This window comes from Canis lupus, chromosome 1, assembly GCF_003254725.2.
Source record: "Canis lupus dingo isolate Sandy chromosome 1, ASM325472v2, whole genome shotgun sequence".
Taxonomy (NCBI): domain Eukaryota; kingdom Metazoa; phylum Chordata; class Mammalia; order Carnivora; family Canidae; genus Canis; species Canis lupus.
The window spans coordinates 34786510-34805675 of NC_064243.1; the positions used below are offsets into that span (position 1 = coordinate 34786510).

Genomic DNA, 19166 nt, shown 5'->3' on the forward strand with positions numbered 1-19166 from the left:
GAGGCCATGAGCAGAGGGAGGTGTTGATTGATGGAAGAGGTGTCCATGAGTCTCATACCTGGCTCTACTCCAGGCACTATCCAACCCACTTGTCTCTGAAGCCCAGAAAGTAGCTGAAGCATGAAGTGATAATGATGACTGTCACCTCAGGGCATGGACAGTAGGGGTGGCTCTGCCTGGCACTGCAGCCATTTCCTAAATCATTTGAAAATCAGTTTCTTAAATTTTAAAACCAGGTCCTCAGATTACATGACCTTGGTTCATTCATTTTGCCGCAATTACAGTTTAGGAAATTTGGGAATGGTTGGTGGTTTGATGAGATAAAAGAGAGGAAGGGCAAATGAACCTGGCTTATGTAGTTGAGGAACCACCAAGATGTGAATAAGTGCTGGTTTTTCTCTATCATGTTTATAGTTTACCAAGTTAGTAAATCATTAGAAAAGGCTTTTTTTTCTTTCTTTTTTACTTTAAAAAAAAAGATCTGCATTTTGATTAGGTACTTCTGAGAAGCTAGATGTCTGGCATCTGTCCATGGTGCTTGAGTGCCAGTGAGGATGTTCTGAAAACTACAAAATTGCCCCCAAAAAACACACCTCTGCCCAACCTCATGGAGGTGGAGGCGGAAGGTAGAGAGTGAGTATGGACCACATCACTAGACAGAGAGGAAGAGCTGGACTTTGAAAGTTTTTCTTACTGTTAAAGTAAAACACTAGGCAAATTGCCTTTTCAAAGAGAAAAGATTTCTTTTCATGATCTCTTCATACAATGTACTCACTCATAAAAGACAAGAAAGTAATTATGCTCTGAAAAACTGCATGAGGTCAATTCCTGTTGCTTTTGTCAATTGTCTTCTTTTAGAGGTCAATTAAAGTGGATTAATAGTAATGAGATGAGTATCCCTACAGGGGTTTCCCAAAGAAAAGAGATATTCCTTGTTATTGCCTTACCTGGTTGAAAGAATCAGATATCTTTTAAGAGTTTTTTGTCAAAAGAGAAGAAAATTTTTGATAGAGCACTGATTGGGTTTTGTCTTTACATGGGAAAAAAATTGCTGGAGAAATAAAGTAGGAAGGGAAAAAAGGAATCCAGCCCTAGTGTCACCTTGCTAGATCCTCCTTTTCCTTAACCTAGATTTTCCAAATGTTCTTTTGGGAATGGGGTGAAAGAATTCCACAGACAGGTCTTGATTAGGATCTTTTTTATTAGGGAAGAAGGAATACAAATTACACTTAAGAACCTAATCTAACAGCATTGATAGCAGGGTGGAACAGAAATACTTAGACTTTCGTTTAGAAAGTGGCCTTTCACCTTCAGTGGTAAATATTCTATGATCCATAATACGAGGAAAGACCAATTAGGAGATGAAGATGAAATGAACTTCAATCAGATTGGCTGAGAATATGGCAAAAGGATTATCCCATGCTGAGTTCAAATGCATTTCCCTTCCTGGAAAGGGAAAAACAAAAACTAGTTATTACTCCATACCCCCGTATGCATGTATTCATTCATCAGTCATTAATTGAGGGCCTACTAAATGTTAGGTGGGAAGTGTTGGGGATTCATAAATGAATGAATGATATATGATGCTGACTTGGGAGGCTGAAATTCTAGTGGCAAAAGCGAGGGTTAGGGAATGGTTACATCCAAGGTGAGGGGGTAGGATATGTGTGAGGTACCATGGAACCCCAGAAGACAGGCTTTCCTTTAAATGGAATGCCGTGAGGTCATTCCATGCAAGACTTTTCTTTTTTTTTTTTTTAAGACTTTTCTTTTTAATAAGTTTAGTGTTTTCTTTCATCACTGCAGGTGTCCATCAGGACACATGTTGGAAGAAGAAAAAAAAATCTGTAATTTGTTTAGATACTTTTGCCCACAGCCTTGCACGTGGCTAGATTCTATAAAATAATGGCATGGAAAATAGGTGGGAAGGATACAATCTACAGTATGTTTCTGATCTGAAGCTAAGCCTGTACATGAGAAAGGAAGTGTTATCAAATCAGCTTCTGGAATGGAGAGAATGGTAGCCTTTTTCTACTAAATACCTTCCCTAGGCTCTGCTTTTTACTTCTTACCCCCAATACCTTTTTATTTTCTTGTAACCAGTAAGCTCAAGAGGAAGTGTGATGTTTTCCCTGATGAGGATATTTTGGTTTATTTGATAGTGGGAAGCCTCTGTGGGCTTTACAAGTTGTGCCAGTTCTCAGGAGTAGAGCGCGTATGGCTGATGCCCCTCCTGGTGACCTTCGCGGCCATCTGGGCCTGGGCCTGCTTCTGCTCGCTTTGCCCAGCAGGGCAGGGCCTCTGCCGTGAGTTTGCAGATGCTTCACTCAGACCCCGCTTCCGTGACTCACGCCATCTGTTGGTAATTTGTCGTTATTCTGGAGTAAGGGTTTTTCAAAGGCCTCCATCTCTGGAGTCCCTCCATGCAATGCACTATCTGACCACAGTTTTCTGACACCAGCTTCCCATCTGGGCCAGGACCCAGCACTGAGTCAAGCTGCCATGAACGTAATGATAATGTTCTTTGCACTTTAAAGAGCTTCACACCAAATTCCTGCCCCCTCGTGAGCGAGTTACACTCTTTGTGGGACTTGTTTGAAGTTCAGCCAAGCTGGCAGCCATGGGGTTCCATTTTTACAAGCTCTAGCAGCAGTAGGCTGCAGTCCTTTGTGTCACCATGCCATCTGCTTAGCTTTTTCTTTCTTCAAACTGTTAGCAAAATGAGCTACCTAAACCAAAAATGCACCCCCCCTTAAAACATATTTGCATTAAGTCAACCTACATGACTGTTTTGTCTGTTCTAAACCACATTCCTTTCTCATACCTCCTTAGGAGTTGTATTTTCTTCAAAAACACAGACGACAAAATTATGACTATATATTAATTTTTTCCTACATACCAGGCATTGTGCTATAAGTTTTTTATGTTCTCATAATTCCATTTTGTCTTCACAAAAACCCAATGAAGGAGGCGCTATTCCTATCCCTATTTTTGTATATAAGGAAAATGGTAAGTAACTTACCCATGACCATGCCACTGGTGAGTGATGAAACCTAAGTCTAAAGCCCACTAACTGACTTCTGAGTGCAAGAATTTAACTTTTTTGGTGTCCTTTCTTCCATCTCGATAATAATCATCCAATACTTTGAGTTTCAGTGCCTTTGACTAATTCCTCAGGTCTCAAAAATAGCATCACACCTCCAATGGCAATTCCCAGTCATTCACCCACCAAAAAAATATATATTTATGGAGAATCTACTGTATGCTGTGCACCATGCTGAGGCCTGAGTAGCCAATTATGGAAGTCTTATTTCATGGAACTTATAATATAGTTGGAACTACACTTATTTATCTCACAAATCTTTATAAGCAACAGTGTACAGTCACTCTGCTAGGGCCTGGGAATATAGTGTCAAAAACAATACCATCCTTTAACTGTGTTACACTTATGGTTCATCTTCCAGTATGTCAGGACTTTCAGGAGTCACAGTTCCAGGATTAGGAATTAGAAGAGCTGGATGCCAGCACCAATGTTTATTGTGTATGTCCTGGCCAAATCTTTGAACTTACCTCTCCCTTGGTTTCCTCATCTAATGAACAGATGCCATGTAAGTTTACCACCAGCTCTGGAAAAATCGTTTCTACTCTAACTGAACTTGTCTTTGAAAGAAGGCTAGAGTTTAAAACTGTGGGGAAGGAGAAAAGAAATAAGTCTCAGTTAAAAAGAAAAGCAGGAAAAACTTCAAGAATTATATTAATCAGAAAGCTTTTGGCTTCAAGTAGCAGAAAACATGACCAGTGACTTAAAAAATTAGGAATTTATTTTCTCACATAAAAGGAAGTCAAAGGGTAAGTGTTTTTCTGGTGTTATTTTAATTGCTCAGCAATGCCACCAAGGACCTAGTTTCTTTCTAGGTTTCCAATGTGCCACCCTTAGTATGGTGGCCTTTTATCCTCAAAGTTATTGCTTTGTGGTTATAAGTTGTGCCTTGTTTCCAGAGTTACTGTCTTATAAATTATATCCAAAGCAAAAAAGGAAATCATAAGAGAAAAAGCCTTTCTCCCTACTGCGGCATTTTTCTTGTTTCTGCCGGTTTTTTCACTCTGGAAAAGAAGCTAGCCTTTCTTTTTTATCTCATTGGCTAGAACTAGGTAACACATCATGCCCTAAACCAATCATAATTAATCTTTTGGATCTGAAGGTGCAGCTTTGCTTTCTCTGAAGTTGGGGAGGTCTCCACCAGCTACAATATCTGGGTTGATTTATAAGGAATAATAAATGTCTGTTATAGAGAGTTGGGTGGAGGCAGACACTCTAGCAATGCTCATTTAGCCCTAGAAAAGCCAAGAACATTTGAAGAAACTGCAACTAGTGGGAATACTCAAGATAATGCTAAGAAGGATAGGTCCTAAAGAGAAATTTTTTGTTATCCAAAAAGATTTTATGTTACCAGGGAAAAAGGTCCTTAGAAGGGAAAAGTAGGGAATAAAATTGCCACTAAGACACATGAACTCCTCACGACTGGCTTGTATTTGGAATGGAGCAGGATCAGTTACAACTTCTCTTTTGTCTTAAATTTGGACATGGTAGAAATAATTAACAAGGCAGATTGACATCCTGTGGGGCAACCTGAAAGAACCTTGGTCTTCCAAAAGTCTTTATTGAACTGGGCACCAAGATACAAAGGTGAACAAAATACAGTCCACTCACAGGCAAAAAAAAATTATATTTTATACATTTTCAATTGAAATTGGAGTACAATGAATGCTTTACTAGAGGTATGTACAGAATACAGTTGGAACACTGAGAAGGGACTTGCCATTTTTGGAATGGGACAAGTGAGGATATGGGGAGGATGAAGAATGGAAATGACATTTGAGCTGAACTCTGAAGGGAAAAGAGTGGCATTCAGAGTTGAAACATAGCAGAAGGGCAATCTAGTCCAAAAGAATTATAACAGAAGTTAAAATTCCCTGAATGTTTTTTAGCAGATATTTAATATTAACACTTTCGGGACCCAAAGAACCAACAACACTTATATCCACCACCTGGAAAACTTAGGCTCTTTTGTCGTTGTTGAAATAGACTGTGGTTGTAGCTTTAGAATGTTGAGGTTGTGGGTGCTTATCTATGGCTGCTTGCTGATGAGCTGAGAAGCCCCCTTGACAGGGACAGGAGGAATGAATGGAGGAAGGACCATGTGTTCAACTTCCCACCTCTGTTATCATGTGATCTTGTTTCCCCTCATATCTTTCCACTTCCACATCCATATTTATGAGCCCATCTTACCCAGTAAACTTCACCTCCTTAACAGTGGGGTGTGTGTCATTTCTTTATCTTTCTAGCACAAGACCTGACACACTAGAAGTTTCTAGACATTTATTCTCAATTCCTGTCCTTATCTTTCCATGGATCTGTAATAATGGCCAATCACTGGTCCACAGACCACACTCTGAGATTGTCTTAACTGACAAGACTTCCATGAAGAGTTACTTACTCCTGAAGCAGAAATCTTACATATTCCAAATGCTCTTTGCTTAAAACAAGTTACTCAGATTTCTATAGATTTTCCTATACAAACATTGATCTAATGTTTGCCAAGCCCCCTGGAGAACTTCAATCCATCATCAGAGAATATTGGAAGAATGCTGTAAAGAAAATTAAAAACAAACAAACAAAGAAAAAAAACAGAAAAATTGTAGCCTCTGCAGTTGATCTTTTGCTGGCACAAGGTAGATATTAAAGTTACATTTAACAAAGGGTTGAGAGAGCTCCTGAAAGATCCTGGACATGCTTCAGAAACACTATCTTAGCACAGACCTAGTCCAAATGCCTAAGTGGAATCCCTAGATTTCATGAGTGAGACGGAGCCATTAAAAGGAGGGCGCCTTTTTATCCCTCAGCCTATATTACTCAAAGTAAACTTTCTTGACAACTTTTTCCTCAGATACGAACTCAGATTTGGACTGTCACCATGTTCCCACTTCTGGAATGAGACATTAAAAGACAAAGAAAGGAGCCAAGCAAAGAGAGTTGATTCCCATTCAGCCCTGCTGTTACATCTCCTAACAGAGCTCCACTTTGTATTTCATTTCCTTTTGTTTTTATTAAGCAAATACTTCCACTGTGTTTATCGTGTGTTGGGTACTATTCGAACCCCCTTAACCCTCACTATGACCCTAATAGATCGGTCCTATTATTCTCCCCATTACATAGATGAGGAAACAAAAGTGCAGAGCATTTAAGCAAGGTCACTCAGCTGCATTTTTATCTGTGTCGACATATTTCCTCCTCTGGGGTAAAAAGAAAAAGCAGAGGGAAGGGCTTAGGATGAGCAGGAGTAATAGCAGTCTGAGGAGAACCAAGAATTCTCAAGACTTCCAGCATGAGAAAGCATCCAAATCTCAGAAATAACCAGGGAATTTGAGCTACAGTAAAGGAAGACAAATTTAAGTGAGTGGTAAGATTAGTACATAATATCATAATATGAGAAAAAAATAAAATCACATATATAACAAAATCACATCAGAGGACATAATAATGCATCTGTAACAATAACAGTAAAGATAAAATTGCCAGGCACCTGGATGGCTCAATGGTTGGGCATCTGCCTTTGGCTCAGGGCATGGTCCCGGGGTCCTGGGATCGAGTCCTGCATCAGGCTCCCCACAGGGAGCCTCCTTCTCTCTCTGCCTTGTCTCTGCCTCTCTCTTTGTGTCTCTTATGAATAAATAAATAAAATATTTTTAAAAAAATAAAATTGCATTACTTATTTGAATCTTTACTATGTGGCAGCTTACATGTGTACCTTTGTTCAATCTTTCACAACCCTAAGAGAAAGACAGTATTATCCCCATTTTTCAGATGAAAAAGTAAAGATACAAAGAAGTGTAATGACCTGTTCAGAGTCTTATAGTCACTGATTGGCAGGGCGAAAATTTCTATTGAGTTCTATCTTGATTCCAAATCGCAGGCCATTTTTACTCACCGTACAATCAAAGTTAGTGACCCCGTGCCATGAAGGAATGGATTAAGAGAATTCTAAATCTGTGTGTCAAGTCAATATGTCTCCAAAAAGTGTCAGAACTATGGTACATATAGATTAAACTAAACTAGTTACTTGTTGCTTTCAATTGGGAAAACCCGAGAAAGATGAACCTAGCCACCTATTATTAACTAGATACAGAATACTTCCATTTCATGCAAATTGGTAATGTTGTATGTACCTTACAAGAGGAATGTTTGTGACATGATGGCTGAGAATATGACCTCACTGAAACTCCTGGGGTATCACTGTCTCTCTTAGGCCAGGGTGTGTGCGGTCTGTGGAATATGAAATGTTACTAAGCCTGACTCCTATCTGATGTCCTGGATGGATGACCCACTAGGGTTATTGGGTTCTGCCAACATTATTTCCGTCCTAGATCTACGTAAAGTTTGTTGGCAGATAGAGTTGGTTCCTGAGACCAGACCAGAGGGTGTTTTTATTACTCCAGAGGAGTGTATCAATTCATGCCCTTCTTTTTACAATAAGCTTTGGTCCAGCTTTTTTTCTGCTCTTGATAACAATCAGTTGATTGTGTGGCAACAGTTGCAGTTGCATATGTTGATGCTAAACCTTATTGAGTGCAGAATTGAAATTCTATCTAAGATATTCATAGTTTATCTAAAGCATTTCAAGAAGATAATAAAAGCCAAATAATTCCAGGATGGATCAGAAGGAGTAATACTCTTGGAATGCCAAGTGAAATTGTGAAAATAGCATTGGTAAGAGTTTCAAAAAAAATAAAAATAAAAGGAAGCCCATGCATACTTGGAATTGGCAAGGTACTTCCCCACAATTACATACTTGCTTGGAACCTTAGTCTTACCTCTCTTTGAATGACCTCCCAGTTAAAAATAACCAGATAAAGTATCCTAGATTCCAAAATTCCAGGAATCTTTTGACTAGGTGAAGTCTCGTCTTTCCAGATATCTGATGTTAAGTCACCCGAGATGAACCTTTACATTTTATTTGGTAAAACAGTAGTAACATGGGTATTGTTAAAGTCTTGATATAGTGGAGGAGGGAGACTTTCTGTACTTGCTTAAAAGGATAAATCATTCTATGTTGTCAGCTGGCTGTGGTTCAGAAATATTGCCCTAGACCACTGCCTTATTGTTACTGAGGATGCAATAAGAAATGAAATCCCCTAGAGTGTGGAGGGAAAGTGGGATTCAATAGATGGAGATTTTCTGGAAACAGTTGAGGTTAAAGGGGGATAAAACAGCAACAGGCATTTATCATGTACATTTGCCAGGCTCAACTGTGACTGGATGTCCATTCAGTTTGAACCAGAAAGTATACTCTCCACACAACAGGCGTTATCAAGCTTCCACCTCTATGGGAATGATGCACATGTGGCACTGATATCTCGGCTCTCCCCTTCTGCTCTCAACACAGGCATAGTTAATCAATTACAACACGCTTCTCTACCATACCAGGATTTGGCCTCAAAATCTTTCTTACCCTAGTGCTCCAGTGATCCTGTCAAGCTACAACAATTGGCACATGAATTGAAACCTCTTTGCTTTCTCTGGTCAGCGCTGATAATGCAAAGATGAATAAAGCGGCATCCAACTTCAAACAGTTTGAGCAACACTGGCTCACAATATTGCAAGATGAAATAGCAGAATTATACATTCTGTGGTGTGGGAACACAGAAGGAAGGGTAGCTGACTATTCCTGAAAGAGTGCTTCCTGGAGGAAATGAATATGAATGAGGTTAGAAGGAGGAGAGAATTCACTTCTCAGTCAAGGTGGGATAGGCGTGGGAGCTCTAAATAGCATGGCCTATGAAGATGGTATCTCAACCTAGAGTCTGAGTGGTGGAATGGCATTAGAGTGGGGATAGGAGGCAGGCCTCAAGTCAAGAGCTGCCACTCTTTGATTGCCAGCTAAGATTTTAAGGATTTTTTTTTGTTTTTTTGGTAGAAAATTCCCAATCTGAGGCGTGTGGATTCCTTGAAGGTGATGAAAGTATTACAATGACTCCATGAATCCACCATACACTGGGTAGCCTCTGAACACGCGGTAAATGTTTCACGTAGGTGTGGACTCTTAAAATGTCACCACTAAGAACTCACAATGTACTTGGAACAGAAAATTCAGGATAAAGAAGGCTTTCCCCCTCAACAGTTTAACCTGAAGTGCCACAAACAAAACTCTGTGGGATTAAAGATACCAGATGGACAATTGATTTAATTGTGAAAATTTCTACAAGCTGGGAAAATGTGGGGAGTTTGGAAGAGTCCTGGCATCTGAACATCTACTCAGGGGCTTTTGTGATCTATTACATAATCAGGTTATTTCTTTTTTTGAAAAATGGATAAATTCAGTTTGAGTTCACCAGCTTATAGCATGTATTACCACAATAGCCCTTTCCTGACGACTCAGGGGACTTGAACTTAAATTCCCTCTCTAAGAAGCCATTGTATTTAAATAAATACTCAACAGCATATAATGAGATGAGCACTGAGTGTTATACTATATGTTGATAAATTGAATTTAAATAAAAAATTTAAATAAATAAATATTCAACAAAGGAAATAGCCATTAATATGACTAATAGTTCAAACTTGGAAGAAGAAACAACTGGTAACATTGTTATCACTAAATTAACATCACTAAGGATCAGTGACCATTATCACTTTTGGTTAAGGATAGCACCTCTCAAAGCCCAGGTAGTAAACAAAGCTTCTGGATTTATTCTTCAAAACATTGAACATTAGCTAGTCCTTATTCCCCAAGTGAATATTATAATAATCTTTTACCTTTGGATAGGATAGTTGGCAAATCACTTTTTCTCACCTACATTGTATTATTTGGTGCTCATAAAAACCATTCAATGTAGATGGAAACGTATTATTAAACCTATTCTAGTGATAAGTATTGCCATTATCCAGGATATGCATTTATTTTATTAACAGATACCTGGAAAGAAGGAAGGAAGGAAGGAAGGAAGGAAGGAAGGAAGGAAGGAAGGAAGGAAGGAAGGAGAGAAGGAAGGAACCAAATACCTATACAAGCAGAATAAAACAAAAGATTGAATAATTATTTAATTATCTGCAGTGAGAATTTGGGGAATTGTTTCAGCCCTTTCTTAGCCCATGCCAGTTAAGTCATAGAGAGGTTACTCAGGTTTATGAGAACTCTGTAATACTTCTCAAGGTGAGTTGGCACCCCAAAGATGAACCAAGTGAACCTAATAACACACTGGGTCCCATGGCAACCAGGCGGCTTGCAATTTGAGGAATTATCCCAATTTGAAACATTGCTATTAATAGCACATGTTCATAAGTACAAAATGTTCCAGAAAGTATGAAGAATGAAGTCAAATTTATAAGAAACTGAGGAAAAGGGAAGGAGGTTGAAATGATTAAGACCAGGAAAGAGAAAAGGAAGAAGCACTAGTTGCTGGGGAGAGGTGAAGGAGTGGGCGTGTAATTAGTCCAATCCATTGAATGAGAGAAATTACAGGAATTGTTGTCAGTTCTTTTTCTAGACAGCATTTTGATATATGCAGCAGCAAAGTATACTGAAGTGGCATATATTTATACAAAAGTAGTAAAAAAAAAAAAAAAAGGGAACACAGCTTCTATAGAAGATTCTAAGTGTGTAGACTCTCATGGTGATTTGATTTTTTTCCCCTGAGGGCTCTGCCCTAAATTTACTTCTTCTTTCATTTTATTGATACTATAATGGAATTTGATACACTCGAATTCAGAAACTAAAATGTTTATTCATTTCATATGTCCGTAGAAAACCCAATCAAGAATAAATATTGCCCCTCCCAAAGCTACAATCATACAGAATGATAATTGCTTTGAAAAGGGATAAACAAGTTTGAGATGAGGGTGCTATTCTTTGATATCAGCCAATGAAGGAGTTTTTGAAATGGGGCTTTTTATCCAGATTTTTCCTATAGAGTTGTTTGGAAGATTCTATCCTGCCAAGGAAAACCACTGGGAAGTTGGTAGCTTTTGTTCCCATTTATTGATCACTTTGCATGGGTGCCTGCAAACATCACCTGTAATCCTTATATATAGCTGTGTAGTCGATGAGCACTTTCACCAGAGATATTTTCTGGGGCAATCTAGCTTAACAGAAGCATAGGCTTTCAAGAAATATGGGTCTCTGCTCAAGTCACAAAGGATACGGTTTAAATCCTAACTTCTGCTTACTGACTTGACGTAGGGAAGTTACTAAACTCCCCTAAGTTTCTTTTCATGTATTCTTAGAGTTCATTGGGAATTTAGATGACCATTTTGAGCTATTTAACACACAAACTGGCACGCAGTACGTTTATCTAAAAAAAATGATTTGTAGATGTTTGTGTGCGACACTCATAAAGCAGTAGCCAACATTTACTGAGCAACTTATATACCGTACACTGTTCTACATGTTTTATATATCAAAATTTATAATCTTCCTAATGACTACATGAGGGGATACAGAAGTTTCAGCCACTGTGTAAGTTAACCAGTCACAAAACTAAAGAGAATAGTGTTGACACAAGACCATTCTCTCTTCTGACACCATTTGCAAGTCATGGGTTCTCAAAACTGTCCTCAGGTTCAAAAATCTGGTAAAAGAGCTCACAAAACTCTCTGAATGTTGTCATATTGATGGTTGTGCATTTTTACAAGAAAAAAAATAGAGATCAAAGTAAACCAAAGGAATAGGTGTATAGAGCAAAGTCTAGAAAGATCCAATTCTGGAGTTTCCAGTTGTCCTCTCCCCATGGACCTATGGATGGCACCAATTCTTCACTGTGAGGATGTGTGACACTGTGGAGTATTGTCAATCAGGGATGTTCACCTGAGCCTTTGGTGTCCAGAGTTTTTACTGGGACTCAACCACATACTGCTGTGTGCCATCACATGGCTGATCTTTGGTCTCCCTGCCTTTGTAGAGACAGAACTGCTACCATGTGGCCCAAAAATTCCATCATAAAATCATATTGTTAGACTGTTTAGTGGCCAAACTCAGGCAATGACACTCCTGTCAGGCAGCTTATGCCAGGGGTGTAGAGAGCAGCTCCTAATAGCTGAGAGCAAAGATCAGACCTCTCTTTGAGTAGGTTAATTCTTCACTACTAGCATTCCCATTTTATAGACAAAGCAAATAAAATGCAGAGAGTTTAAGAAACTTGCCTGAGAACCTCTAGTTGGTAAGCAGGAGAGCCAGGGTTCAGATCCAGGCAGTCTCTCTCTGGAATCTGTAAACATCCCTCTTTGCTACCTACAGATAGATATGACTTTCCTGGGATAAGACTGCTGATAAATGGTAGGACCTGAATTTGAACTTAGGGTGGATCTGATTCAAGAGTTCTTGGTCTTTCTGTGTTCCTCTGGCTTTCCCTTGCAAAACTACAAGAAGCCCACTGGCCACTGTCTAAAGGACTGTTGCTTCTTATAACCCTGAAATAAATGAATAACCCCACAGAGTTCTCCCTCTGGCACAGTTAGCGATGCTGAGCATCAGTGTCTGTCTCAAAAGGAAAATGCTCCTTTGTGATCTCCTGGGAGCGACTATAAGAGTCTATGGAGTTTTTATGAGCCTTGAAAATAATATTATCTATGAAGCTAGTTAGGTCTGTATTATTTCTTCACGGAAAAAAAGGGGGGCGGGGGGTGACTACTAGGACTTACCAATAGATGCATTCATGTTTAAACCAAGGAAAGGTATTGATGGTCATGTGCTTTAAGTGTTGTTATGAAAGCAGTGTGAGAGCTACCTGTTTGCATACAGGATGTCACAATGGCACATGTAAGAGTGATGTGTCCTCACACATTCTTGAAGGCACTATTTTATGTCCTGGGCGGCTATCTCCAGTACCCTGAAACTTAAGATGTAATTACAGATACAAGTTACAACTTGTTCCTTTAAAAACCCTATCTTTGTTGTTTGTCAGGCTTGGATGGTTGTGAGGGGAGAAGTGGCCAGAGTTCCACACCTCCCCCCACACTACCTACCCTTCAGAAGAGCTTTTCTGAGTAACCACTGCAAACAGAGAAAGATCATTGAGGGAAACTAAAGAAGTGGCACCTACCACCCACAGATCAGCCATGCTGGTGTCCAAGGCCAGCTACCACCCAGGCAGGAGTCAAGCTGTGTGAGTCCCAGCAACTGAAGTTGAATCGAGGCAAAAAATAAGCTTATCTTTCCTCCACTTCCTGCAGTCCCCTTCCGTTAGTTGAATGCCTCGTTAATCAGAATCTCCTGAAATAAGGCATAAGCAACTCTCTCTACATTTTTTCAAGTTCCATAGAGATTCTGAGGCGCAGCAAATATCAAGAAATTATACCACCATTGAAAAACTGAAATTTGTGAACTGTGTGGAACAGGACAACCTATCATCCATACTGATTTTCAGCATTTTCCCTTTAAGGGAAAATGAAATGACCAATCCCCACTTATTTAATTTTGGCTTATGAGAGGGGCTGCTCGTGTTAATTGAAAGATAAGCACTTAATTATATAATACACATATTTTTAAAATTAGGGCACATTTACCACAAAGTCATTTAATTATCATTTATAAATACATTGCAGTTTTTGAAGTGTTTTCACACCATATGTTAATGACCACAACTGAAGGAAATCATAAAGCCACTTCCAGGATTGGAGATGTCTTTTGACTGGTGTTTCTTCTGTGGGGACAAATGGTCGGTTTGAAGCTATTTCCTATCTCACTGACAGAATAATCAGTTACTAAGTATTTATTGACACTAATGGGATATGCAAGTTGGGTTTCAAGTTTTTCTCAGTTGTGAGAAAGAAACCAGGAGGGGTTTCTGAAGCTCACATGGATGTAGTAGGAGAATACGTGGTACACTACCCTTACCTGTAAGGGAAGACATAAAACCAGCTGGGCAGCCTCACAGCCAGGCCTCAGAAAAACAAACGTTGGGCATTGTTATAGCCAGGCCTGGAAAGAAGCTCCTTTCATCTGACAGTAGTTCTGGAAACCTGACAGCAGCTCTGATAACCTCACAAATTCAATATTCAGCCCTTCTATATCCACTTCTCTATCCACTAGATTGGAATCCTTATTCCACTACCACCTCAGGTCTCTGTTGCTGTTACAAAATACTTTTCCACTTCATAGCTTCTAGTATCTCATGGCTTCTGCTTCCTGCCATGTATCTTTTGCTTTAGCCCATCCTACTGTCTCCTAATGTTCTTTGTGTGTCTGACATGTAAAGCCTCTAAAAGAAAGACCAGGGTCAGCGGTCATGATCCCATATGATGCAACTCCATTGGGCTTATGTTGCAACAAGCAGGTCACCATCCAGGCCACTGCCTAACTATAGTAGGCTGTCTTGGGATCAAGCACTGGTTCCTTGTCCAGTTGGCTTCAACAAGGAAAGTCAAGTCATAGTATATGCAGCATGACAAGCCATGCATAAAAAATCCCTTAGAAAAAGTAAACTGAGCATGGCAGGCACATGGGGTTCCTCAGAGAGAGCAGTGTGGCCTGTCCAAAGCAAGGTGAGCCACACCAGTACTCCTGCTAGTTGAACCCCAGACTTAGTCCCCTTTCTGGCCCAGTTCTCCATGTGCCCTGTGCACAGGACCTGGACTTTAGTCATTTTTTTCCATAAATGGACACCTGTGTCTTCTTTCCCCATCAAGATTGGCTCTGGGATAGGAGGCAGCTCTTTATATGCTTACCTGAAATAACTCATGGTTTTTCTGTTTTAAATGTTTTCTTGCTAATTACTGTGGTTTGAGTAAGGGCTAACTAGAATGGCAAACACTGGGGAAGTTAAAAATTTCAAAAGCATTCCATGAGTAAGTTTATTTCCAAATGTAAAAAAAAAAAAAAATGACAGAAAATATGTCTACATCTTAATCTCCAGAACCTGTGAATATTACCTATTATGGCAAAAGAGTGATTATTAACTTATAAGGCAGAAAGATGTGATTGCTTCAGGATCTGGGAAGGAGGGGCCTCTCTTGGATCACCAGTGTCTGTATGTGAGGAAGGCAGGGAGAGATCAAGCAGACATGCAGAACAGCAAGAGGTAGCATGAGCAAGAGACAGGGATTGGAGTAATGCAGTCCCAAGCCAAGGAATGCCGGCAACTTCTAGATGCTGGATGAGACAGGGAAGGGGACTGTCCTGGAGCCTTTGGAGGACTGCTTCCCCACCTACTTTAATTTCTAGCCTCCAGGACTGTGAAAGAATAAATGCTTCTTGCTTTAAACCACCCATTTGGGATCCCTGGGTGGTGCAGCGGTTTGGCGCCTGCCTTTGGCCTGGGGCGCGATCCTGGAGACCCGGGATCGAATCCCACGTTGGGCTCCCTGCATGGAGCCTGCTTCTCCCTCTGCCTGTGTCTCTGCCTCTCTGTCTCTCTCTGTGTGACTATCATGAATAAATAAATAAAATATTTAAAAAAAATAAAATAAAATAAAAAATAAATAAATAAACCACCCATTTTAGGTAATCTTTATAGAAGCCTTGGGAAATTAATACATAGACTACCTGAAATGTTCCATGGAGGTCTCCAGAGTTCTTATCTTGAAAACCAGCCTATCTTTGGAGGTTTGTGTGTGTGTGTGTGTGTGTGTGTGTGTTTCAAACTAGAGTCGATTTTGACCTAAGGCAGGTTCAGGATAGCCCTGTGGCAAACCATCCTGAGGGGGCCAAACTGCCAGCTCCATGAGAGTGAAACTGCACTGTACACTACAGGTGCTGCCTACTGTTTGTTGAATGAATCCATGAATTCCCCAGATGAAATCCTCCTAATTTTTTTTTTTTAATTTTCTAGTTCTGTGCACCCAAATGACCCTTCTGGCTCCAGATCACGCTACATTTAAAGCTGCAGCTTTTCAGGCCTTCCCCTCCCCCCTATCCTGGCCCCATCCCTGGCCTTTTACATACAGCTCTTTCCACTGTTCTTCCTTCCACCACCTACATACACATTCTGGATAAGAAAGGCAATTGGCCCTCCCTTTTGTTCCCTTTAAACTAAGCAAACTGTTGTTTCTGAAATAAACCCCATTATAGCTTCTTTCCATTTTTATTCTCCTTCTCTCCAACTCTAAAGCTTAATCAAACTCTATCCCCACAGACAGAACATTCTCCTCTTTGGAACTTTCATGCCACCTAATCCCTTTTCTGTTCACTTAATTATCTCTTGAAAACCAGATATTTATGTGCATACGCCCCTTCTGCCAAATTTAAGAGTATTCTATGATGGGGTTCATCATTCTTTTGATGTGCAGTACAGGAACAGCTAGCATAAAACCCCACATATACCAGATCGTTGAATAGGGTGGAAAATGGGGGGAAGTGGGGAGGTTCAACCAGAGTAGAGAAATTCTGTGATAAAAGCCTTAATGTGCTAGGAAGTTAATAAGGTAAATCAAATTGTTTTGAAATAACATTGAAGGCCCAGCTGAAATGGTAATGGGCTAGTCTGAACTAATATGGGTAAGATCAAAATGTTTAGATGAATCTGCACTTACTTCCTTAGTTTTTTTTTTTCTATTGCTCTATATAACAAATTGCCGAAATTTAGCTGCTTAAAACAACATACATTTATCATCTCACAGTTTCTGTAGGTCAGGCATCCAAATATGGCTTAGCTGGGTCATTGACTTTAGATCCAGGCTAAGGGTGTGGTGAATGTGTCAGCCAGGGTTGGGGTCTTATTTGAAGGGTTGAGTGGGGAAGAATCTCCTTCTAAGCTCATGTGGACGTTGGCAGGATTCAGTGTTTCTAGGGCTGTTAGACTTAGGGCCTCAGTATCTAGCTGGCTCTTGGCCAGAGGTCACCCCCTCAGCTCTTGCCATGTGGACCTCCCTAACATAGCTACTTGCCTTATCAAAACTATCTAGGGAAGTAGCCATCTAGCAAAACAGAAGTCTCAATCTTATCTAGCCCAGTGACATCCCATCAACGTCACCATATACTTCAGTTAGAAGCAAGCCAGTGGGCTACTATTCTCAAAGGCATGAATACCAGGAAGCTAGGATCATGGAAAACACATCTTAGAATTGTCTATCACCATCTGGTAACTACCATAGGCATTCTTATATATTTCTAAGTATTTTGAACAGGTCATGTTCCAAAACTGTATTTCTTGTTCAGATGGAATATAGAATTTAGGATTTTTTTCTTATATAAATAGAATTAGATTCCTGGACTTAACAACCAGGTAAGGGCCATCTAACCTTTAAAATACCAAGTATCATGCTAACCAAATTACTTTAACCAACATTTATTTTATTTATAATAAATTTTTAAATATATTAAGTATGTTTTAAAGTATATTTATTACACTTACTAAAATAACACTTATTATTAACCTATGAGAATATACTTCCCAAATGTCAAGTTGAGATGCTGGGAAAAATTGTCTAGTTAACAGATCTTCAGCATAGCCATGTAGGGAAATTAGGAGTTCTGTACTTCTGCCATCAGGAGCTCATTAACTATTTCACACTAAGAATATGAACAGACTATTCCCAAGCAAAATATTTATCCACAAGCTGATGTTTGTCAATGATGCATTTACTGCAGTCATTCTAGGAAGTCCTCGATATTTGTACTGAAAATCTAAATGTTCCAACAGCGACAGTAAATCATTTTCAGAGTCTTTCATAATGTGTAATTCAAGGAACCATTTCAAATCATTTTTAAATTCTTCAGACTAAACAAATCTTCCACTGCAGTAGTCCCCTGTGCTGAAGTTCCTGGTCCTGATTTGTTTACGCTAAACCTCCTGGGTTAGTAACGATGCCACCTTCCTCTCCCTACAGCTCAGTGTAGAAGAATCTCCCTGTTAGGTGAGCAAAGAAATTCTTTTGATTTTTTAGATTCATCAAAGGCTGGCCCTTTTCCTTTTTGAAGTCTTCTCTTGCTTCCTAGCCATTGGGGAGTGCTTTGAACTCAGCCCCCACTGACCCTGTTTCCTCTTCAAAGACTTCTTCCCTTCTGTGTGGTGAGAAAATGCCTTTTGAAAGTGGTGGGTTCCTGCCCGACACAGGTCTGTTGCAGTAAGCAGCAACAAACAGCAGTAATAATAAGCAGCAGTAGTAGGTCTTGGTAATTTCAGAGAGATCTGGAGCAAACGTGGAAATCAAAGAAAAACCACTTTGCAGTGTCACTTGCAGGAGAGAGAATTTACATGCCTAAATATTACCTGTGTTGCAGCCTCTGTAACTTAGATGAAACAAGAGAATGGCATCTAAAGTGGCCCAATGGTAGGTGGAAACTTTGGCCCAAGTAAACATCCAAGAGACACTAGACATGGCAAAGTCCAAATTTAAAACAACTTAATAGTGGGAATCTTCCATATACACCTTAACAGTTAGACCATTTTATGAGGCAATGTCCTAGCTGTCCTGTTGATGTACCTGTTTTGTTTCATCTATAAACACAACCTGAAGCTGAAAATTCTGGAGAAAACTTCTTTTTCTTAGATACTGCTTCATAGACTCATGGACTAGTTATAGGTTGATTCTGGTGAGCTTTCTTTTTTTCCCCAATTTAAGTCACTGACTTAGATATGTAACAATTTTAGCTCTAATGAGCTATATATTTTTGTATTCTAAGGAAGATGCTAATAGACTTTTGATAGCTTATAAGGCAATTAAAAGTAGATCCTTCCCACTCTAGAAGTCTCTGACCCTGTAATCTCGAGTAAACTATCAGGTATGAGCATGAGCCAGTTCTTAGGTACAGAACATCAGTGGTCTGCAATTAGCAACATCAAACATACTGTCCTTCATATATAATGACAGTTCTTTCAGTCATGGAGTATATTAATTTTCTAGGGCTGCCATAACAAAGTGGCACAGACTGGGTGACTTAACAGAAATTTATTACTCACAATTCTGGAGGTTAGAAGTCCAGGATCAAGGTGCTAGCAGGGTTTTTTTCTCCTGAGGTCTTTCCTTGCTTGCAGATGGCCAGCTTCTCACTATGTCTTCAGTAACCCTTTCTCTGTGTGAGCATACCTCTGGTGTCTCACCCTCTACTTTAAGGATACTAGTCCTACTGGATTAAGGCCCCACCCTTATAGTCTCATTGAACCTCAATTACTTTTTTCAAGGCCCTGTGTTCAAATACAGTAACATTGGGGGTTGGGGACTTCAACATATGAAT

The 19166-nt window shown here is 39.7% G+C and overlaps 1 protein-coding gene and 1 long non-coding RNA gene across 16 annotated transcripts in view; one reads left to right on the top strand and one right to left on the bottom strand.

Moving 5' to 3' along the window:
* The window catches only part of AIG1 (androgen induced 1), a 240202-nt gene that overhangs the window by 143302 nt on the left and 77734 nt on the right, over positions 1 to 19166 (top strand). For 2 of the 14 annotated variants that reach the window (XM_025422448.3, XM_049113290.1), the window contains one exon: positions 5949 to 6593. The exons of the other annotated variants lie outside the window; for them this stretch is intronic. In XM_025422448.3, the coding sequence (XP_025278233.1) occupies positions 5949 to 5996 (48 nt within the window). In that variant the 3' untranslated portion in view covers positions 5997 to 6593. Of the gene's footprint in view, positions 1 to 5948; positions 6594 to 19166 lie in introns of those variants that run through there. 14 annotated transcript variants of the gene reach the window in all.
* LOC112644225 (uncharacterized) lies at positions 1157 to 12858 on the bottom strand. 2 transcript variants are annotated; one of them, XR_007412399.1, is made up of 4 exons: positions 12695 to 12858; positions 6585 to 6721; positions 3571 to 3686; positions 1157 to 1446 (listed from the first exon to the last, which is right to left on the bottom strand). It is a non-coding gene; the product is annotated as an uncharacterized LOC112644225 (long non-coding RNA). The 2 variants fall into 2 exon arrangements; XR_003126229.3 differs by lacking the exon at positions 6585 to 6721 and having other exon boundaries at positions 12695 to 12846.